Raw genomic sequence first — 23,345 nt, 5'->3', positions numbered from 1 at the left:
GATATGCACCCATTTTCCGGCACCGCCCAGGAAAATTTGACCGATATCAATTTTTTCAGTAACACAACACCCAAGGCTCCCGGTGGGAATCGAACCCACAACTTCCGGCAAGTTCGTGTTGGCAGAATGTAAGTAAGAACATGAATGGCAGTAATCTTTTTTGCTAGAAAATCCGTTACAGTAATAACCAAAAAAATTAACGAAAAATGTACTTTTAATTTGAATATCAAACTGAATAATTGGGCCCATAGATAAAAAGAAGAAAAGCAGGGTTTTTTGGAGTTGTTTAAAGTGACACGTTACGCGCAAGCGTGGCTGGTCGTCCTTTCGACATTAGATTTGGGAAGGTGAGTGTTGGCAAGAAGTTTTCGGTATAATCTGAAAATTTCTTGATCATCATTAAGTGTAATGGAGCTTAGTATGGGAACGTGAATTAACGTGGCGAAATAGAATCCGGTTTGGTTAATATTTTTATTGCGATCTTTTAGGAATAATATACCATAAATATTGATTTTTTGCCATGACCAAGTTCATTTAAAAAAAGTACTTGTTTTGCTTTTGGGTGAAATTTAGGCGATTTTTGTGATTAATTCTTTACCTTAGGATAACTTAGGATTAGTTTTTGTCCATAAGTAAAACGCTGATATAACTAAAAAGTTATAACCTTGCTTTGTTGACATTGCTCCATAAAAAATGTTTGGTTTTAGATGGCCCCTCCGGCTGCACAGAAGAAGCCCGCAGAGGGCAAAAAGGATGCGAAAAAAGTGGGAAAGCCGCGAAATTACGATTTGGGCAATGGAGTTGTACGGTTCTCCAAGACGCGGATGTTTCACAAAAAAGCTTTGTACAAATTTATAGGGAAAAAAACGGCCGCCGCCAAAAAACCAGCCAAACCCCGCGTTATTGAGAAACCGATAGGCGGAGAGAAAAATGGGGGCAAACGTTACGTTTTGGTGGAAAAACGTAGGGCTGTGTATCCCACTCAAGATAGGTTAGTTTTTGAAACTTGTTGAACATTGTTGTCATGACATTTCCTAACTTTCATGATGAGTATACTTAGGACACCTTACGATTTTCCATGATATAATAATAAAACTGAATAATCCATATTTTCGAGCAAATGTAAATAATGGAAAGAATGGAGCACTAATACAGGGATCTTTTTAAATGTAGGATCAAGAAGAGACCCGCGAAACAACTTTTCAGAGACCACAAACGTAGTTTGAGGGACACACTTACCCCTGGAACTGTCTTAATCCTTTTGGCAGGTTCACATAAGGGCAAAAGGGTCGTTCTGCTCAAGCAGCTCAAGTCAGGGCTTTTGCTTGTTACGGGTAAGGGATATTTAGACTTTACGAGCATATTTTGTTCTCTGATATGATGAGTATACTTAGGACACCTTAAGATGGACCCTGATATAACACAAATACCACTGAAATTTAACAACACTAAGCTATATTTAAGCACGTTTGAAAGTTGCGTAACACTTTTTTGTTTTGTCCCTTAAAGGTCCCTTTGAAATCAACGCGTGCCCCTTGAGGCGCATCAGTCAACGTTACGTGATCGGTACTCAAACTAAGATTGACATTAGTGGCTTGAAGCTGCCCAAAAATATTAATGATGAGTACTTCAGGAGAATCCGGCAGAAGAGACCAAAAAAAGAGGAAGGGGACATTTTCAAGGAGAAAAAAGAAGTAAGTACTTATTTGCTTTTAAAATTAGACATTTATCCTTTATAGCACATGATGAGTATACTTAAGACACCTTACGATTTACCATGATATAAATCCAATGATAGTGGGACTGAATGTAATCTAACCTGATGTGAACCCCTTGGTTGTTTCCATTATAGTATGCCTCAAGGTTCTTTTTCCGTTTAGGCATATAAAGTAAGCGATCAGAGGAAAGCCGATCAGAAGGAGGTCGACAAACAAGTTTTTGCCGCCATTAGGAAACATACTGACAGCAAAATACTGTTGGCGTACCTGTCGGCGATGTGGGGTCTGAGGTCGAGTCAGTATCCGCATCGGATGAAATTCTAACAACGTGTAAGAGAGCCACAGTTTGTCGATTTGTTGTAAATTAATTCAATAAATTGTGGATTTATTTATTGTTTTTCCTGTTATGAAAAATAATTACCCGAAATGTTGCCATCCCAACTTTTAATCTCTGGTTAAGTGGAATATAAGATCTAAGTGAAGAACAAATTACTTCTAAGCTACGAACTTTCGGCCTGCCTTAACTGGGAAAATTGCTAATTTGTAATTGATCGTGTTACTTCAGAACTGTGAAACTATGGTTACGTGAAATAAACAACGTTTATAACAATATACAAGCTTTATTCATTTATAGATAATGGCACCATAATAACGTAACTAAGCAACACAATTATTTTATTACTCTACAAGTGGAATTTCTCTTTCGACACGTGTTAAAAAAAACAGACACCTTAAAACATCACTAAAGAATATCAGACTAGTTGGAATATTTCGTATTACATAATTATACCGCTCAGGATAATATTTCGACTGCATCACAACAAAAGAAAAAAAAACTACGACCCCTCCCTGCCCCCAGTTCGCGATCGACGCGACCCGTTCGATAAAATATCTTTGGTTGGCCTAAATTAAAAAAACAGTAAAACAAGAAAATAGCTCTTACGCAACTAAGTCTCCGACAAAACTCCTAAAAAATATTGCTTCGTTCAATATATTATATTACATTATTTGTTTCGGGCTAAATTTGTGTGTGGGTGCGTGTGTATAGTTCAAAAAAACAAAAACATGACGACAAATACGTCAGACGCGGCGCGGATTGTTTGAACTACTAGCGTCCGACCAGGTACCTGCTGCCGACTTCGTAACCGGCTACGGCACGCAACATGATTTAAATAATACTTAAACACAACTATAAATAAATATTAACTACATCTTTATATAATAATCTATATATAATATATCTCTAAGAACCCGGTCGTTCCACCTGTTTTTGCGGAGTAAACTAAAATTCAACAACAATTAAAACGCGTAAATACAGGGTGTTTGGAAACGTTGGTGCAAAAGGAAGCGAATGCTACAATATAAAAATTATTGATATGCAAACGCCCTTACATTCCGCACCAACTTTCTCGAGCACCTTGCGCACCAGGCACATTCAACAACGAAAGGAAACTAACCAACAAAGTGAAAGAGAACTCAAAGTGAAAGTCCAAAATTTCAACAGTCTATAGGGTTTTTTTTGCTATATAATATACATATGGCATTACGTGGTGAATTTCTCTTTGAACCATTTTAATATGGGCGACTTTTCGGGCACCAATCGCGCACCGTTGGTTTCTGCAAAAGGAAAACCACGTGAGGGGCGGGCGAGACTGTGGGAACGTGGTGGTATGTCCGACCTACTGCGCATTCGTTCGCGATGGCCGCGCATTGCCCGTCCTCTCCCGACGACTTTTCAGATAAGGGGGTACTTTTGTCTCCGATGAACTTTTATCCAAAAAAGTGATGACAGGAGGGTAGGAGTTACCGAAGTGTATAAAAATAAGCACGTTATTTGAGCGAGTTCATACTGTTGAGAGACTAACATGGGAACGCGTGAGAAGTTTGGAGAGCGATTATTAAAAAAGTTACGAAGCGAAATATAAAAGTAGGAAAAAAACAGATCAAGGACGGCAGGAGTAAACCGCAATTGGACATTTGAACTACCGCACGCACGGAGGCGAATTCCGGGGAAATTTCGGCCAAAAATTATGATTTTTTTTTAGAAATATGTCAGTTCAAATTTCAATTTAATTGTTAGTTATGCAGGCAATTTTATTTTAATACAGTTGCAGAAATTTTCATAAAAGGTTTTTCTTCAATTCCGCGCGTGTCCGATTTCAAACTGTATGGATACTTTTATTTAACGATTCCCAAGAAAGGTTGAATTAAAAAATGATGCGGTAATTTGCGGTCGTGAATATACAAATAAAATCGATATATTTTCTTCGTCGTTTTTTTTGTGTTTATTTGTGTTTTATAATGCATCAATAATTATTTCATTTTGTCTTATTAATGAAATAAAATCATTGACTTTAATGGTGTGTAATCATTTGAAGATTTTTTAAATTTTTCATTGCAGAGTGTGCCACAGAAAAAGCCGTGAACTGCTTAGACAACTGTCAAAGAAATAAAAAAAACCGCGTGACCATTTGGCGGCAAAACTAAAATCTTTAATGAAATCTGGGATTTTGTCAAGTTTTTTTTTTTATTTACGTGTGGTGAGTTTTGAGGTCTAATTGGAATTGTGATATAGATAAATTGTAGCCATTTAATACAATCATTGCAGTATCTTTTTTTAGTTGGAAACAAAGGTCTTCACGATTCGAGGGAAATAAAATTGAAAACGTGAAAAAGTCTATGAATATTCGTTATACACATTTTATCTTTTTTTAATTCAAAAAATTGGGGCCGGTTTATAGCCGAGATTCCGAAAAAACAAGGAGAAATCCCCACGCGTCCGGGAGAGTGGCGGAGCGCGGAGGCGGGAATGAGAGAGACCGCCGCGTACGAACCACTACTGTACGGTACAAAGTTGCTTACGTAGGTCGCCGTCGCATTCGTCAAGATCTTCGCGCCGCCCCGCCCTCTCGCCGCCTTCCGTCACCGCCGTCACCTTGGGCAAGTAGGGCCGGTAGTCGAGGCCGGACCGTTCGTAAAACAAGATGTAGGCGGAGCTAGTGTCGATCTTCGGGATCTTGGCGCTGTTATACGGGCAGCGGAACCCGTTGGCGACCTCGCCGCAACCTGCCGGTGGGGGTTGAAATGCTTCGCATTCCCGCGGTGGTGATGGGCGGGTGCCTGCCGATCGACGTCTCGTTGGTACCGGTGAGAAGACGCACCGCTCCTCCCCGCCTTGCTGTTCCGTCTCCTGCGTAGCGAGAGGAGCGGCTTGGTCTGACTCGGTCGAGCCCGTACTAGGTCTGCGCGCAGGCGGCTGCTGGGTGTTCTTTCGACGCGATAGCGGCGTGCAGCCCGAAGATCCGCCTCTCGAACTGTCCAGCGACAGATTCGAACGGGACAGTTCGGGATCGGGTACCACCTCCCGGCAGGAGCTGTCGTTGTAACAGTACCAGTTGCCGTTAGGATTGCACGCGTACGAGATGTAATGGCCGCCGTTGAGCATGCCCGAGTGGCTCTACGGGATAGGAGGGGCCTTTACGAACGTTCCCCTCGAAAATCTCACGATACTCACCACGACCGCGTAGAGTTGGTACTTCAGATCGAACGGGTCTTGCCCCGGCAACAGCTTGTGCTCGTGGTAGTCCTTCAGGTGCTCGTCAATGATGGGAGTCTTCAGTAGGCTGGTCGAGATCAGACGCGACCTAGTCTGCTTGGAGCACTTCTGAGGCCGCGGCGACGTCGATGTCCTGTCGTCGCCGGCCCCGTTGTTTCGTGCCGGCGCCGCGACGCTCTCGTCGCCCTCGAGCAGTTTGGTGCTCTCCTGGACGCTGTTGCGGCCGCTCGAGTTAGGCGTCTCGCACGTGTCCTCCGGTATCGCGTCGTCGGCTAGAACCGCGATCGGACATGTGAACTACCGCAGACTTTCGCCCGTTTTACGGTACACCAAAATTTGAAGGTTTACATCAATATAGTACCCGAAACATAGGCAGGCCCGGTTATGGTGTATATGTCTTCACCCTTAATTCGTCATTTCAAGAAAAGATTTATTTCTATTTAATTTAAAATAAAACAAAACTGAGACATTAGTCATTTAATAAAACTATATAATATATCAATACTTACTTAACTTACTAATGCTTACTAAAAAGAAAATACATTGAGTACAAATTTGCACTCTATGGGGCATTCGTAGATTATGAAAAAGAATTCGACACAGTGGAACATGGAGCGGTACTGACAGCCCTGCAGAATTGCAGGATTGATAGTAGTCTAATACAAGGTACCATGTAGCTACATAGTATCTCAACCAGAATGAACAAACAATATCAGTAAATATAGAAAGAGGTGTTAAATAAGGCGACACTCAGTTGCCGTTGCAGAGTTGCACATCGAGCCCGGCAAAGTTAGTTTGAAGATGAACATTGAAAAAATCATGTAGACCGAAGGAAATGTCATAAATGTGACGTGCTTTTGAGCAATAAAATGGTTTTTTTATGAAAAAGCCTAAGCTCTTCTTGAAATGACAGATTTTTGCTAAAAGATTATGACATATTATGTTACATGGCAAACAGTAGTCATGGAAGAAACTTCCGTATTCAGTTCCGCGAAACCGGCAGTCATCGCTTACCTTGCGTTTCGCCGGTTCGTCTCTTCTCCTCCAACAGCTGCTTGTGCCTGATGATGGTCTCCTGCGGCACGGAGGCGAGATACGCGGTCGGATCGAAATCCTTGAACGGGAAATTGACCACCTTCTGCGTCTTGACCCACTTGTCGTTGACGTAATCGAACCGCTTGAGGTGGACGATCTGAAACGAAGCGGGAAGAGTCTCAAATTAAAGTTTGTTAGGGACGTCGACGACGGCTTACCAGTATTGGCGGAAGCCGCCATATCTGCAGCTTCTTTGTGGCCGGCTGCAGGTTGTTGCAGCTGCTACAGTGGTACTTCGCCTCCAGGCGCTCCTCCGAAGTGAACGCCCTCAGGCAGTAGTCCAAATCGATCGGTTCGGTATGGAGTTTGCGGCAAATAGCGACCGACTCGTGCTCTGTCCACAACTGCAACGAAAATTTTCTTATCTTTATTCGGCCCACAGGACGTCATAAAGTCAATGCGCTAAATCGTATTTTAATATAGCGACGTAACAAACATTCGAGGGTATTTTGTACAGTAAAATGGGCCATACACGCGCCTTAACAATTGTACCATTGGATAAGTGGTAAATCTGGTTTTGACGTTATACTTCTTTAGAACTTTTGATATGTGATCAGATATATTTTCAAGGTAAGTGTATTTTTTGAGATGCCAGGAGTTAACAGCATTCCAGTTTCAGTCAAGCTCTGAAGAAGCCAACGCGATGATTGGCGAAACGTCAGCAAGTTCGACTCAGCAAAAACCGACCCAGGAGGAATCCAGAAGTTTTGTAAAAAGTATTACAGCAGCCTGTGGAAGTTTCTTTGAAAAATTGACCTACCTTTTCCCTGCTGCTCTGGTAGCGCAGATGGAGCGCCGTGGGGTCCCAGTCGATCGCGATGTACGTCGTCTGGGAAGTTCCGTTGTTCCTGCCGCACCGATCAAACAGCGGCTCGTCGCTGCATGGAAGCGGGCAGCCGCGACAGAAACGCGTCCAGTTACAGACGGCACAGATCTGACCGCCGGCCAGCACCGCCTTAAGTTGGAAGGGAAACTCGTAACCTAGGGAATCATCACTGAAACCGAAAGCACAGATGTTAAAGACTGTCTCTGTGACTCGTGAAACAGTTTTGTCTCGAAATTTCAACCATAAGGAAAACTCAGGTTGGTACCTGTTTCCTGTGCCTGTCGTGAGAGTTCTCACCCTTAAAAAACACGAAATACTCACTGCAAAATGTACCTATTTGCTTAATATTTTAAAACAGTTTGTAAAAACAAATCGAAATTTTAAGTCAACAGATAGTATATAAAATATATTACTAGGAATACAAACATTATCATGGATTTTTTAAAAACTCACCAATTTTGGCTGGTTTACGCCTCTACGATCTTTTTCAAGAGTTAACATGTCTATTAAAAATTACGAAAATATCTCAAGACGTTTTAATCTAACAACACATGTTATTCTGGCCCAGAATTTCTGGATACCATGTGTTAAAATTTAGCAAGCGTTTGGTGCATCTTTTTTTTATAATCTTCTTCTTTTTTTCTTCTTTACACAGTATCCACTATTGCAACTATGCTTATTTGGGATATATTAAAATTTTAGCCAATTTTACTATACGCAGAAAAATAGATTGCTTTTGTGATTTATTTCTATTTTTCATTTGGGATAAATTTATCATATTCGGGCTATACTTAAGTGCATCAATGCGTCATTGTGCGCCAGGAAGAACTCAACCTTTTTTCTGACGATAACTCATTGGGCAATACAAAGTGGATCTGCTTGCCTAAAATACTTCCCCGCTTTTCTCACAACATGAAGTTTTTGAAGAAACATCTCATGTTCAATAAGATCACCAACACCGTTAAATAAAATCGTTTCCTTCTGCCACAAATAACATTTGTTTGTTTGTTCGAATGAATTTGTTGACCCGCGTTTACGTTTTATTTTTTTCTCAGAGCGATTTTCGGAAGAATTGTCAATAATATTGAAAACGAATTTCTGAGGATTCCAAGTAGTTCAAATGTACCCAGGCAATCGAACGCGTAAGATGATCTATGATAGGTTGCAGTAAACGGTTAGTAGTTCATTTGTACCGGTACAGGAAATAAAATGTGTATATTTAAGCTCACCAGTCTTGGGCGTGGTTAGTCTGGTCGCTCTGGGGCAACGGGCTGAGCAGCCGCGTTACCTGACCCCAAACCATATCGTAGGCGTCGCGGCAGGTGGCGCGCGGCGAGCAACCGAGTAGCAACGGCATCCCGAACAGGCTCGGCTTACTCTTCTGCTGCGAAAGGAAGTAGGTCTCCTGCAGTACGCATTTGCGGTGCACCGCGACGAGGTAAGACGGAGGCTTGAAGGCACCTGCATAGACGAGGTGGTTACGTCATTCGCTGCATGATCAAGAGGTCCGAGGGGACGCGACTCGCCCGATAAAATCACACAAAACCAAAAATTTAAAAAATAATATATGCTTTACCTGACACGGTCGAAGAGTTGACGGAATGTACGGGGGGAACGGGGCGCTTCAACGGAATGTTTTTCGACTGTGCCTGCGCATCCGACTTGCTTTTCTGCAAACGAAGAGAGAACGTCGACCGTTCTTGAGCTCGTCGTTACCATTGGGATTTATTTATTTTTAACCTTTTTAACGTTACGGAACACGTGTCGGGCTGCTGTGCAATTTAACACACCCAAAATTCTATCCGCGCGGAGCGGCGTCTCAAAACCGAATTAGTTCAAACGCATCGACAAAAACAAAATTGAACTACTCTACTACGTTACTAACCAAAACTAACCCCTCCCTACATAAGTCGATGCAAAAAAGTAAACTTCTCAGGAGAAAGATAACACAATTAAATTCAATGCATTTAAAAAAAAAAATAGAGATATAAATAATTTGTGGCGGCCCCTCCGGACTTCAAACTATGTTCGGTCGTTTTCGTCAATATGGCCATGCCGTACAGGGTCAGCTAAATAGCACAAGACGCAACGCTAACGAAAAAAAAAAATAGATCAAAACGCGGACAAAATTCTACGAAAGTAGTTCTAACGTCCCTTGTATGTTTCAGACAAATTTCACACAAAAATCACTAATTTTTGGAGCAGGAGATGTAAAAAAATACGCCAAATAAAATCAAAACGGGCGCAAAATGTGGCTACGGTAGGGCAGCCGTGCATACCTTAAAGCATAGAATGTTGGGCATGCAAATGGCCGAACCACTCCTTACCTCTGGGCTTCGGGCCAGGGGACTGTCGCTCGCTCCAGCGTCCACGTCTAAAAAATGAAAAGAAAAAAACAAACAACAAAATCAGAACACAAAAAAAAGTATAGTATATGTATAGTATTACTTAATCTCTTGGAGGAGTTCAAATTACTTCAATCCCAAAACGCATTTCCGAAAGCATTAATCTCGGTAAACAGGTAATCATTATATAGGGAAAAGTTCTGTGAGACAGAATTTATGGTTCAAAAGCCCTAAGGCTCATCAATTGATATCTTTTGAGCAGCAATTTCAAAAATTACAGCGGATTAAAATGAAGAAGGAAAATACATTATTTTAAATTCAATTTGTGTCAGCACTAACTTTTATGACTTCATATAAAAAGAATCTATCGCGGTAACCAGTAGATACGATCACTGACGTCAAATCTGACTCAATAAATACTAATTGTGCAACTATTTAGAATAGAACACCGTCTTTGGAGGTATTCAACAAACAACGATCCTCGCACCATGCCGCCATTACCTGTATCGTTATCGGCGTCGTTTTCAACGACGTCGGACGTCCTTTCGACGTCCGACGCTTCGTCGCACTCAACCGGCAACTCGTAGGCGTACAGCTCGGTCGCCGTCGCCGCGTTGATCTTCGCGTCGTCAGGCAACAGTTCTTTAACCTGCAAAGACGCGCGCGATGGATGACAGGTACACTGGCTGGAAAAGTAAACCTTTGCTTACCTGACAACTGGCCACTTCCACCAGAAGCAACCTGCTGGGATCGACGTCGCACAGTTCGCTGAGCCGTTCCTTCAGCTCGCCGTATTTAGCGTCCGAGTTCAGTCGCAGGCCGTACTTTATTGGTCCGCCCCCGTCAAGTCGGACCACTGAAAAACGCGCGGTCGCGATTTTTATTATTGTCGTCGTTATTTGCGGATCGTTTTACCCAGCACTTCGCAAAGGTTGTAGTTCTCCATCGGCAACGGCAGGCTGAGGTGGTTGAAAGGGTCGAATTTGACCGATTCGTGGCCGCACGTGCGGCAGGTTACCTGGAAAATGCGCCTTAGGAATAATTCATGATACATTTTAGAAATTTTCCCCAACAATAGCGCACAGAGTCCTAGCAACCTGCTCCAATACATTTTAAAAATTTCCAGTTATTAAAAAGTTCTTAGCCTATGCTAGGAGTGTTTCTCATCACCAATAAGAAATGTTAAAAGTAGTTAAAATGTTCCAAACAGGAATTTAACGTACAAACGAGAGGCTACAGTTTATCTCTTCAATTGACATTTATACGTTTATTATGGGCCGATAAACATGTTTACAAACTAAGAGAAATTTCTTTTAAAGAAAATACCTATATAGGCAAGTTATTTATTCATTTTAATATAACGAAATCGACTGTTTAAAATAAATTGGGGATATTTTATCATCTAAATATTGTCGATTAATCGAAACATTTTTATATTTTTTAAGTTTTCACTGAAAAAGATAAACTCAATATTTATTTTATTATTATTAAAATAGAAATAGTGTGGATTGAGGTGTAGATAAAAAGATCATAGAATACAGAGTTGCTTTTCCTGATAATACTTTATAGGTATTATTCTCATCTTCGTGCCAATTGCAACATTTTGCACGCAAGTAAGTATTTAATTTACGTGCAATGTATATTTAATTTTGTTTAATTATTAAAATGAAAAATATTGACATTGTGTAATTTAATTTTTTCACAGAAACTTCCACAAGTTACTGTAAGTATGCTGAATTTTTATCAGGTGGTATTTTGGTTTTTCCGTGCGCTTGTAGGAAAAATAAATGAATGCTTTTACCAGGACATTTAGATATTTTAAATAAACCATATTGATAGTCTGAAAATGATCCGCGATAAGTACATAAAGTTTCCGGTATAATTGAAACAATGTCCCATAGAAATAAAAAAAGAGATCACAAAAAAACTAAGAAGGATTTTCTGACTAATCACACTTCAACAACGTGACATAAACCTTCTTAATAATAAAGAAACGAGCGGATCCAAGACTTTTGACATATATGCGTTAAACGTCCTCTATCTATAATATTTTAAAAAAATCGATATATATGTTCGATATATAGCAAAGTATATCGAAAATAATATAGATATTTTTTTAACATGAACATCCCTAGGACGTTTTAACATCGGTTATGGGAATCGAGTGAGTGCGTTAAGACATAGAAACCACACATCCCTTTGCGGGCCCGATATCCCAATATCTGACATTTAGCATATTTAGCATTTAGATTTATCTTGCGTTAATAAAAAAAAAAATCGTTTCAAAATAACCTCCCGCCCACCACTGAATTGAAAAAATAAACAACGGGAGAAAATTGCCACCGATAGCTCACCTTGCTCTTGAGCTGGCCGTGAAACAAATCGGTAATGATGGAGTGCTCGCGCTTAAGGTGCTGCTGCCACGCCTCCTCCGCCACGATCTCGTCCGGTCTGCCGTCGCTGTCCCTTAACTGCGTATACTGCTTGCTCGCGACGCGGTTCAGGTCCTCGTGGAGCGCGTCGAGGAGCCACGCGAGCAATTCCTGCGAGTCGTGTTGACCGCCCCCGCTCAGTTGCGGCGCATATTTCGACACGCAGTGCCGCAGCTTGAGGGGAGCGAGGCTCCTCGTACTACCGGTCCACAGTTCGCGGCACAGTTCCGCGTAGCGTTTCGCGACGAAGCCCTTGGTGCCCTGCGGGTTCTCCGAGTTGAGTTCGAGCAGCTGCACGTCCTGCTGGAAGTACATGGTCAGCGGTCGGGTGTTGGACACCGCTTGGAGGGCGGCGTTCATGAAACAAGTGTTGCCCAAGTTCTGGAGGCCGGTAGCGCCGGGCGGCAAGCTGAGCGTCATGCGGCGCTCGATGAGCGCGTGGTCCCCACCGGCGCCAGCGGCCAGCTGGTCCAACTCCTCGGGCCACGTCAGATCCTTGTTGCGAACCTCGAGCAGAAGTTGATCGGCGTCGCGCACGCCCATATCTTGCAGCATGGCGCGGTCGTCGTCGAGCAGCGACGGCGGCTGGTGATCCCTGAGGAGCCAGAGCCGCGCGTCTTCCGGTTTGAGGTTGAGGCGCTCGCACAGGAAGTCGGTCACCTGCTGGACGGTAGCTAGGCGAGAGAACGCGGCCACGTGGACTAGGCTGCGGCGAATCTGGGAGGGCGAGGAGGCGGGCGCCAGACCAGCGGTGCTCAGCGCCGCCCCGTAGCTACACCCAGCCGGTTTCGGAAATTATTTCTCACAATTGGTTCGTCACCGGTGGTACATTACTCACCCGCCGACGACACTGCTCCACGGCGTCGATCCGTTGGTGGTCTGTGCCACCTGGTGCCTTAGAATTCGCAAGTTCAAAGGGAACAGCTCGAGTTCGACTTCCGAGCGGCCGGGCGGTTTGATCACCTGCCGTGGCAGGGGCAACGGACCCCCGTACCACAGCGACAGCGCCTTCCACAGCGAGTCCGGAACGAGTTCGAAATCGCGACGTTGCACCAGCGGCGTATCACGCTTGAGACGGCCCCCCTCCCCCGTCAACGTGGCAACTTTGAATGCGGGCTCGGCGACCAGGCAGCTGTTGTCGATCGGGCCGGGGGGAGTGACCGCCCGTTTCGACGCGGTCCCCGAGCTGCTCGACACGCCCGAGCTCGACGCTATGCTGCAACTGTGACGGAAGGGGCCGATACATTTAAAAAATCATAATATAAGTAGTAGTCTTTGACACAAATATTCAACAATTTCAACGGTAGGTGGTTGAATTATTCAGTTTTAATTTCAAATTTTGAAAAATTACGAAAACAAACCAAATAACCAATTAAAAAAATTGTAATACACTGAGCTAGAAATAAAAACAATGAGTGATATGCATAAAATTGAGTGAGAGCGTACTCCATTTTAACGTGCATAAAATTTATAACAAAAAACGGAGGACATGCTCAGCTAAAATGAAATTCTGGAGTCTGCACTTTGATTTGCGGGATTTCACGTGTCTTGATATCTCTCCAAAGTAGCACACACCCCACTTGTTTAAAGAGGATTTTTCTGAAAGTCGAACAAGAAAAAAATAAACAACGTAACGGGGTTGAATAAATAAAAGAACAGTTAGAAGGTCAATTAGAAGTGAAATATAATGAAGGGCAGATTTGAAAGGATTTAAATAGTATATTAAGCAACAAGTGTGGTAAACGGTATTCGGGTCACTAGTTTATTTGGCACGAGTTGAGCGAGTGTTTAATAAACGAGTGACTTAAAAAGTTTACCGAACGTCTTGCGAAATATACTTTTTCTGCAATCGTTAGTTTTTGGCAACATTGTTGCAAAACAACATAATAGTATATTATGTAACAAGTGAGGTAAACGGTATTTGACTCACGAGTGTGACACGAGCGGAGCGAGTTTTTAATAAACGAGTGAGTTAAAAAGTTCACCGAATGTGTTGCATACTATACTTTTTCTATGACCGTTAGTTTTTCGGTACATTTTCGCAAAACAACACAAAACATCCGATTGCTCCCAAAGCCGTGCGGTAAAATTTCGGAAATGTCCGAAGTGGCTCGGATTCGTGGGAAACGAAACTGACGTGGTAAAGTGACACTTCCCGCAGACTAGATCGGTGGGTAATTAGGTATTTTACAGACGGGGGTAGAAAAATACATTTACTGACCTGATTGTCAGAATTGACAAACTTCAAAATTCAAGTCGTGCGATAAATCTCCGAAAAAGTCCGAAGGGGCTCGGAACCGTGGAACAAGAGGTATAAAGTGACGCTTTTCGCATGCTAAATCGGTATATAATTAAGTAGTTTACAGAAGGGAGTAGAAAACCAAAAAAGCCAGTCTAAAAGCAAAGACCGACAGAAATCAATAATCCAATAAAATTGAAAGGATGGGAGCAAGAGTTGTTTAATTTCCCGGCAAGGAGGACCAAATCCCACTGTTGCCTAATAGCAAGGTTAGTTATGTATTTATTAGAATTTGATATACAGTGTGTCCGAAATGGTGATGTATGTGTTGCGATCTAGGAAACTGTTTGGGATAGAAAAACGGTTAAATAAACAAAGTTCTGTTTGTCGTTGGATGCCGCTTAGTTTGTGATTTTATCTGTTATCGTTCTTGAGATATCTTGAAAAAACTAAAATGACGCATTTTCAAAAAAAATCCTGTTTTTTCTTTATTTATAAATATCCCCGTAATCTGTAAAAACCTACTTAGAGCAACTTTTTATGTAGAAAACGCGTGTGCAATCAGATTTTGCTTGCAAGATTTCGTTGTTTTTTCATATGATGGATTTTTTCAGTTTCAAAAAGGCTCTTTTATACATTTCTATACTTGCATCACCAATTTCGATCACACTGTGTATGGGTTATAACAATTTTGTGATTTTCTTATGATTTCACATATATTTTTTATATTCATATATATATAATATATACTAATAATTGAATGTATTACATGTCAGTATGCAAAACGAGCATATTTTAAATTTTGAGTTGCTGTTTTGGCAGATTCTCCAACAAAAAACATCGAAGATGATATTTCTATAACCCGCGCATCTGTTTCTTCTGCAGCAGAAGAAACAGATATGTGCTACGACGTTGGTAACGGTTCGGGATGTCGTCCATTGATGGGCACCCACGTCGTGTGTTACGCCAATTTGGAATCGTGAGTCACCAACATAACGTAAAAAAACCCTCATCCTTTCTTCATTACTCAATGCTCCGCCCCTATATTCTTCAGTATCTCCAATGGTTGGTTAACTACTGAACATTAATTCTGATAACACCGATATTAGGCACGACAGTCTACTTCACTTGATTCCCTTAACCTTAACCTTAAACACCTATAAATAGGTCTAAATTCAGACAACACTTATGCATATCACTAATTCTTATGACGCCGAGTCTGTTACTAAGGAGCCTCGCATTTTCGAAAGCAGAAACTCAGTGGACGGAGTAGACTCTCCCATTTATGCATATAAGAATAAAAGGCGGTACTTAGTGAGCGGGTACATCCTCAAGCAAAGAGCAGGCACCCACAAGTTGGAGCTTATACCCACATTTTTTGCATATCATAAAAATGTCAGTAAAAGGTAGGCACTTAAATTTATACATATCAACAAATCTTTAAAAGACAAATGAGAATGAGGATGTATTAAAATACCTAAACGTATTATTTCCTTTATTTTCGATTATTTGAACACTTCACTATTAAAAAGATGGAAAGGTTATAAGAGAAATCATACTTGGCATCTTTAAAATAAAATTTTTCGCTTCGATCAAAAGTTGGACGTTTGCCGTTAATTCATAGTAGTATGTAGTTGTCGAGCTATCTAATTTACCTATCCAACCGGCTAAACAGCTCTCCCATCGACTCCATGCTGTTCGAGTTGCAGTCGTTGTTCGTCGACGCGTAGTCGGTCGTATTGCTAATCAAACTCTCGTCGCATATAATGCCTTCCTCGACGGTTCCGCGCCCGTCCGCCCGACACTGGCAATGATCGACGCTGGTGCGGGGCGCCGTCGTGTAGTTCACCCAGTGCTGCCACCACTCGGACGACACGAGGTACCAGAACTGGCCGACGTGGAAGCCCCGACGCTCCTCGCGTTCCAACCACCCCATCACTGTGGGCAAAAGACCAGACATTGAGTTAAGGGGTGTTCGAGCTCTCTGGCGTCGACAGCGAAAACTGACCGATCTCGTACTCGTTGTGCCGGCAGTGGGGTTTCAGCCCGAGTGACACGTGGCACACTTGGAAAAGTAGCTCGAGAAGGGGAGCGATCAGACTGTTATCCTGTACCGCCCACACGAGAAAATCCTCTTGACTGAGGCCGCCGTCGCCATCCACCTGAGCAGTTGGTCAAATTATTACCGAATCGGTATCGTCAGACCCAACTTTTTTGCTTCAAAATGGTAACGTTTCCGTTACCTCTTACATAGGAGCCATCAATTGTCCGCGAAAGCTTGTGGTTACTTTTATATCACTTAAGTGGAATGGAATAAAACTTTTACTCCCCATTTACTTATAATTAATAGGTTGTTCATAAACCATAAATAAGTTGGATAAGCGCTGATGACCTAAATTTTATTTGGCACATAAAATTTATCGAATTTTATATTTTTCCCTTCATAAAACTGAAGCGCCCTCGTTTCAAGCACCTTAAAACTTCATTTTGTTAAAAACGTGAAACTGAAAATACAGATCATTTTTAAATTTATGTCGTTGAAAAACATGTCTTCAAGTTTCAGGAATCTTTGAAAATCTTTTAAAAAGCGTCCGATCACAATATTGTTCTTGTAATAAAACCTAAAGTGATTTTGTAACACTTATAGTTTCACAAGTTACGAAAAAGGTATTTATAAAAACTTTTGTGGTCGGTATAAAACTAAAAGTAGCTGAAAAACTATTACTCTCATGCAAATAAAATGCAGATTTTTTTTAATCATATATTTTTAAAGAAATATGTCTTGAGTTTCAGTTCAGTTCATATCATTTTGCAAAAATACAACAATAGCCGTGACATCACCAGGTTCGCGATTTGAAATTCTACTTTTATATCAGCTCAAACATGTAAGCAATATAACAATATTGCTCTTGCCATAAAATCTTAAGTTAAGTTTTATAAGTTAACAAAAAAGTTTTGTAAAAGTGTAAACTATTATTGACCAAATATCAAATATCATTTATGCAACTTTTTAGTTATTTATTTTTTCTAGAAACTAAAAACGTCCATGCGACCACGCATAGAAGTTCTGCTTTTATGGTAACTGTAGAATATTTATTAGGTACTTTAAGATTTATAAGAGTTTACGCAGTAAGTTATAAAATCCCAATATTATAATAAGGTTTTTAAGAACGCTATAAATATTTTTTTTTAATTAGTAACCAACACCAGAGGTTATATAGATAAAGTAACGGAAATGTTTTGGATGCAATATTATAAAACTTATAGTATTTTGGTATTTATTGGATGTTTTACAATGCAGTTCTTACCTTAAAAACTGTTATAAAAGCTAATGATTCTTATACACCACTTATAAATATCCGTTACCTTATAATCAAACCTTAAGTTGCGAAAAATATTAATTTAGAAGATAGGCAAGCATATGGTCGAATCAAGAAATCAGAGCAAATTTTATTTGCAAATCCCTCTGCACCATCTTTTATCAACCAACGTTAGCCGCAAGCAGAAGACGCCAAACTCGAGCCCGGTACGTTTGAACTACCGTTGCGCGCCGCCGCGCTAGCGGCGTCGCGTCAAACGGATTTCACAGCCACAAAAGCAAAAAGTTAAGGACAGGACCCAACTCTATGGTTCACAACGAAAAACGCGTCACTGAATGGTACATTTAAAAGCTCACCAACTACCAAAGTTATAAGTAAGGTTCGGACCGCTACCTTATCATTCAAGACGTCCAAGGTCTTATCAAGAATGTTGTCCTTGGCGCCAGCGTCGCGATCGATGGCTGTGTGGGGCGGTTCATGGCAGTACTGTGGGGCGTAAGTTAATTTATTCTCGTTGGCTATAAATTTCAGCGTCTGTTTCATATCCTCGAGCTCCGAGGAGTTCAGGTAAAGGTCCCGATCCATGTCGAATATCTTGAAACAGACTAAAGAAACGCTCAGTAAGAATAAAACCGCAATTTATTTACAAGTTTAGTAGTTGCTCACATCGCTTTAAAAAAATGTTATTACTAAAGCCTCGAAATAAGGCACAATTTCTTAGATTTTATCAATTTTTAAAAATTAATAACTGCAGTAGCATTTTTTATAAAAACATTTTAACCATCTTTAAAAGGCTAACTAAATTTAAAAGAACTGTCTGCCTGCGAGAAGAGTTACAAAAATTTGGGAAACCGGCGTTAAAAAAATAACGGCTTAAAAAAAGCAAAATGTGAATAATTTGTTTAATCGATTTTTATTTTTAATTAAATCATTCCGACAGTTATAACTCATAAAAAGAAATCAAACAATTTAAAAAAATAAATAAAAGTCAAATTTTCGAAAATACATGAGACAAAAAAACAGACATAAAACAATATACATAATCAAGGAAGAAAAAGCAAAGAACGACTAAAATTACTTACACTTCATCCGTTCGGCCATCGGGCCTCTGCAAGCGGCCGATATCCCGCAGCACAGCTCCTTAAAGTCGACATGATCGTCCTGGTTGACGTCTAGAGCTAAAAACAGGCCCTTGCACGCCTTAATGGGCACCGGGGGACACACCAGCGACGTCAAACAGTGAAAGTCCAAATTTCCCGTCACCGATGCGCCCTGTATAGTCCAAAAGCACTTTTCCAACTCGCAGATGTCTTGCTCCTCCAGGTGGGTGACGCCAGCGAGCGTCTGGTAAAACGTCGGTGTCTCCACCTCCGAGCTCAAGGTCACGCAAGGATTTGAAAGCAGCCATTTCGATAGCACGGTCGCCTCCCTATTGTACTTGATCCACACTTTGAAATCTTCGAAGCCGACCTTGTCCTGACCGATACCGAACAAGGATTTCAGCGTGTGATCCCACGTAGGGGCGGGTCTGCCTTCAGCCTGAAGCGCGGCCTGGAACTCTGCTCGAGTTACCTGCGTACTCGAGTCGTTGCAGTAGAGCGTCCAAAGAAACCTGCGCAAATGCTCAACGGTGAGAACTGTCGTGGAATGACATCGAAAAAAATTGCCGTTCAACGAACTAACGGGCACGGTTGTGGCATCAAAACTACTACCAAAAATTCTTTTGATATGTATTATGAACTAAACTAAATTTAGAACATGGATCTAAATTCCAGTGGCATCTCCAAAAACAACCTAGGTGATATTTTTGAATCTGTATTTTTTCATATTTCTTATGCCTTTTTGTTTCTTGATTTTTTTTCTGTATTTTGTGTGTGTGAAAAAAACACTATTGAATTGAACAAATCTTCACGAGTTTCACCAAAACGGCAAAGTCTTTTAAATTACTTTGACGTACTCTTGTGGAACATAAAAAGTAATCTACACTTTTTCAATTGCTTGTATTATTTTATTTATTATTTATATAAAATTACAATTAGTATTATACAATTACAATTATTTAAAAAAGCGACGAAACCCTTTTTCGAAATAAATAAGAACTAAAAGTTCAGATTTTCACGAAATTATATACTTTGACATGAAAATTGTTTCGACAACAAAAAATGTTTATATATTATTATTTGTTTATTGCCATTTAAGGTAGTCATCCACCTTCACGAAATGTGCAATTCGCTAAGGCACAGTTAACAGCGGACAAGCTTACTTGATTTTTTCGTCTTGCGTTCCCTTGGTGAGCAGCACCAAGCCGCAAATGAGGTCGCGGAGACCGATACCCCTCTGCGTCCCGCCGCACGCGACATAGAGCCGCTGGACGATCGGGGGCGGCACCCCGTCGCCCAGCACGTGCTGAGCGAAGCACTGCTGACTAAGGAGCTGACCGCCGTTCGTCAGGCGTTTGAACGCCTCGCAGACGCGTTTGAACTCAACATCCGACACTGCAAAAACCACACATGTAGGTGATAACGCACCGTTGCCAGATCTACCCCGAAAGCAAAAGGCAACATTGGAATCTTCTAGATTATCAATTACATGCAATGACGTTATTTGAAATTTCGAAACGCTCATCTTATTTCTTTAAATATGAGGGTCACTAGAGGTAGAAATGGTTTCCATCCTATTGGGAAATGCACATGCGCAGATACGGCCAAAGTTCACTATTATTCGAAGGCCCAACTCGTCACACTTACGTCTAAACCAATTCGCCCAAAAAAATATAACAGAACAAACCGATTAACTGATCTCTGCCTCTAGGCAGGCAGTCAACGCACACAGAGCTTATCTTTGGGCATTTTAAACGGCAGTTAAATGCTTTAGAATTTTGATCCATTTTCTTTGTTTTCTATATAAGTTTGTACTCTGTTTACGTTGTTATATACTGTGCTACCTTGTAATATACTCTTGTAACATATTCTATAACGAATATCTGTTAGGTAGCCTGTCTTATAAATAAATGTGTCCGAAAAGTTATTGATTAATTATTTAAACAGAGCGTGGCTAATTTGTTCGTGATTCAAAATATGTTCGACTATTTTGGTGGATTTCAGTTTCTGTTTCTGTGATCCACTAAAGACGTTTGGACGTGTTGATTTTGATTAAATAATACCAACAATGTATTTATAACGCAATATATCTCGTTGAGAGGAAAATCGGTTTTTGATAAAAAATCTTTTTTGTTTCGTTTTTGAAACCAACTTCTCTCAACTAATTGGTTATTGTCATTTTTTATTATCACAATATTACATTTTAGTGGTGAAATTTAAATACCCACGTTTATTTTAAAAAAATTGTCCATTAATGGTCCATATCAAAAAATAGCTATTTGTAGTTAAAAAGAGAATACCAGAAATCAATATATAATTATAATGACGTATCACTAGAAATTTTGTAATAAGTAGGAGAGTTGATATGCGTTATCTGAATATTTCAATTTTTATTTTAATAAATTCTAAATATTCTCAGAACTATTATTTTGTGGATGTGCCACTGCACCCAGTGAAGTGTTCCGAAATTGACTTTCTCAGTTCTTTCAGCGATGTTAGGTTTTGGTTTTAGTAGGAAGAATATATTTGACGATGAAAAGGGGGCAGTGAATAAAACGAGATGTTTTTTCCAGCAGGAAAACACTAAAACTATTTTCCAGCGACTACACAGATGAGTTTAACCTTTTTTAGTGACCCAAAATCTGTATTCGGATCGAACAATAGGAACTAGTATTTGATTTGACGAGGACGTGTTTATTTTGATACCTAACTCGGTGTGTTTACTTTCGGCTTATCAATCACGATATCTTTGACCTTGGGAGGCGGCATTGAAATTTCCTCAAGTACGTCAGTACTTCCGTGGCGCCGACAATTTGGGACTTTTCGCGCCCAAAAAGGTTTTAATGCGCACGGTCCTTCGAACTCGTCCAGCATTTAATTGGTCGCTAGAAATGAGATAATATAGTGGCCCTACTAGGGTAAAAATTAATGCTCTCAGGTTTAATCGGATATGAACATATTTTGAGAAAATACGCATGTTGAATGGACTTTTTAAATTATTTTTTGTGGTTCCTTCCTTAAATTATCAGTATTAGCAGGGCCTCTATATCTAGTAGCGGTTTCGACAATTGGGAAATTTTTCGAGCAAACGCTGACGGAATATCAGAACGTGGCAACGCCGCTTCCGTTTCAACCGCCCGTGAAAAATGTGCACTTCCCCAAACAGGCGGCCGTTTTTCCTTGACAAACGCGACGCCATTAAAAATAACTTTGAACTTGAGACCGCGCGCCGGTAGTCTGATGCTACAGTTCGATGCTAATAATTACATTTGTTGCGATGGCAAAAACAAAGTAACGACGACGACGTTTTTACTCGTTGCACCGCCACCTGTAGAGGGAGGAAAACAAACAATAGTAAGCACGAGAAGACTTGCGTGACCTTGAAATCGAGAAAAGTCTTCGCTGCAAAAGACAGGTGCGCATAATTTGCGTCACGTTCACCATTCCCGACGGATTTCGCAAGAGTGCGATTATGCCTCGCCGTTAATTTTCGAAGCATTTAAGACCACACGGACCACAAATTCTAGGGCTAGGGCCACAGAGCATTAAAAACCGACGAGAAAAAATTCCAAATGTCAAAATTTTAAACATAAGCTTGTAAGTTATTTTCGCGTCCAATAACAATAATTGCAAAACACACAAATAATGTTCGGTGATTATTCAGCAGTATTGGTGGTTACTGAATTAATTAGCAGCGTTCGACAATTTTTTTGCGCCTTTCGACCGTAGATTTGTCGCGACTTCTGCTGGAGACCCGTTTAGACAATGGGGAGGAATAATACCAGAACAAACACGCGAGAGATTTGCGAATTAAAATCTTATCTCCCGTTGCTGGCTTGAGTACGTATGTGCAATTAATTAAAAATTAATGTCCTCTGAATGTTCAAGTGTCTATTTATCCTTCTACTGTGATTTGCACAGCTCTTGATAGCGCTTATTTGTTGAAAAAAAAAGAGAACAAATATCAATTATGCAACTTAAAATCGTCAACATTAACAATAAATAGAGTCGTGGTGATAAATTCGAACAACCAACTAGGGAATTTCCCCGTAAACTCGTTGCCGGAACAATTGAAATAAACATTTAACCATTCTATTAACAGTAAACGTTATCAATTAACTTAATAATGGAGCATTAGCAATTTGAGGCATTATAATCGGTCGATTTTACAATGTTTTATGCCGTCACCGAACTGTCCAAACGAGAAAAAAACCCACACCGGCGGGTCTTTTATCTTCCCATCACTCTCGGAGTTCTTTCGCGCTAATAATATGCATTTCGTGCATAATTGGCATAACCACATTTGCGTTTTAACATATTTATCACATGATACGTACAGCGGAAGTGGCAATTATCCGCAGAAAACTAACGATCTCGATACTCACTGCGCTTAACTGCATCCTCGTAGATCAGGCAACTCCTTTTCGAGTCTTTCGCACCCATATTTGTTAAATTTTCACGAAATCTCTGGCCATTTTTCGTATAAACAAGCGGGGATCGCACTCATTACACAACTCGGCACTATTATGACAGCAAACTATTTATTTACATTGACGTGAGGTTGTCGTTGGTCGCGGCGGCGCTGAGGTTGCGGTCGGTTGCCTACTTTCGGAAAGATGTTTTTCCCAAGAACTCAAAACTTAACGCTAACTTTCTAACTTCAATTTTCGGAAGTACCAGGTGCCTATCTGGACACGATATGCTATAGTGTTTA

General features: G+C 40.8%; 2 protein-coding genes across 8 annotated transcripts; one reads left to right on the top strand and one right to left on the bottom strand.

The window, feature by feature from the left end:
* The first annotated feature begins 250 nt into the window (after window positions 1-250).
* On the top strand, window positions 251-2,107 carry LOC132706592 (large ribosomal subunit protein eL6). 2 transcript variants are annotated; one of them, XM_060678007.1, is made up of 5 exons: window positions 251-347; window positions 708-991; window positions 1,174-1,334; window positions 1,510-1,694; window positions 1,881-2,107. In XM_060678007.1, exons 2-5 carry the CDS (start codon window positions 708-710, stop codon window positions 2,040-2,042), a joined length of 792 nt encoding a protein of 263 aa, XP_060533990.1. In that variant the 5' UTR covers window positions 251-347; the 3' UTR covers window positions 2,043-2,107. The 2 variants fall into 2 exon arrangements, with proteins under 2 accessions (XP_060533990.1, XP_060533991.1); XM_060678008.1 differs by lacking the exon at window positions 251-347 and adding an exon at window positions 439-461.
* A 211-nt stretch (window positions 2,108-2,318) lies between these two features.
* LOC132706589 (ubiquitin carboxyl-terminal hydrolase 32) lies at window positions 2,319-23,276 on the bottom strand. 6 transcript variants are annotated; one of them, XM_060677999.1, is made up of 21 exons: window positions 23,017-23,276; window positions 19,795-20,026; window positions 18,614-19,143; window positions 17,925-18,136; window positions 16,220-16,373; window positions 15,867-16,149; window positions 12,811-13,194; window positions 11,895-12,744; window positions 10,456-10,558; window positions 10,251-10,396; window positions 10,107-10,189; window positions 10,042-10,076; window positions 9,475-9,569; window positions 8,772-8,865; window positions 8,425-8,656; window positions 7,130-7,364; window positions 6,528-6,713; window positions 6,289-6,466; window positions 5,233-5,546; window positions 4,581-5,175; window positions 2,319-3,335 (listed from the first exon to the last, which is right to left on the bottom strand). In XM_060677999.1, exons 1-21 carry the CDS (start codon window positions 23,072-23,074, stop codon window positions 3,262-3,264), a joined length of 5,073 nt encoding a protein of 1,690 aa, XP_060533982.1. In that variant the 5' UTR covers window positions 23,075-23,276; the 3' UTR covers window positions 2,319-3,261. The 6 variants fall into 6 exon arrangements, with proteins under 6 accessions (XP_060533982.1, XP_060533985.1, XP_060533984.1 ...); XM_060678002.1 differs by having other exon boundaries at window positions 9,523-9,569; XM_060678001.1 differs by having other exon boundaries at window positions 9,523-9,569; window positions 10,042-10,079; window positions 10,110-10,189.
* Between the last annotated feature and the right edge of the window lie 69 nt (window positions 23,277-23,345).

The sequence above is a fragment of the Cylas formicarius genome, unplaced genomic scaffold (assembly GCF_029955315.1).
Source record: "Cylas formicarius isolate icCylForm1 unplaced genomic scaffold, icCylForm1.1 PGA_scaffold_8__14_contigs__length_24414737, whole genome shotgun sequence".
NCBI lineage: Eukaryota > Metazoa > Arthropoda > Insecta > Coleoptera > Brentidae > Cylas > Cylas formicarius.
The sequence above is the reverse complement of the archived record's forward strand: the minus strand, read 5'-3'. Positions and strand labels throughout refer to the sequence as shown.

Excerpts from the sequence above, each read along its gene's own strand:
- LOC132706592 (XM_060678007.1), top strand. The coding sequence starts at position 708 with ATGGCCCCTCCGGCTGCACAGAAGAAGCCCGCAGAGGGCAAAAAGGAT. Across the intron at positions 992-1,173 it reads GTGTATCCCACTCAAGATAG|GATCAAGAAGAGACCCGCGA; the intron begins GTTAGTTTTTGA and ends TTTTAAATGTAG. Across the intron at positions 1,695-1,880 it reads TTTTCAAGGAGAAAAAAGAA|GCATATAAAGTAAGCGATCA; the intron begins GTAAGTACTTAT and ends TTTTCCGTTTAG.
- LOC132706589 (XM_060677997.1), bottom strand. The coding sequence starts at position 23,074 with ATGGGTGCGAAAGACTCGAAAAGGAGTTGCCTGATCTACGAGGATGCA. Across the intron at positions 13,195-15,866 it reads CTGTTTAGCCGGTTGGATAG|TTGCAGCATAGCGTCGAGCT; the intron begins GTAAATTAGATA and ends CTTCCGTCACAG. Across the intron at positions 5,176-5,232 it reads ACCAACTCTACGCGGTCGTG|AGCCACTCGGGCATGCTCAA; the intron begins GTGAGTATCGTG and ends CCTATCCCGTAG.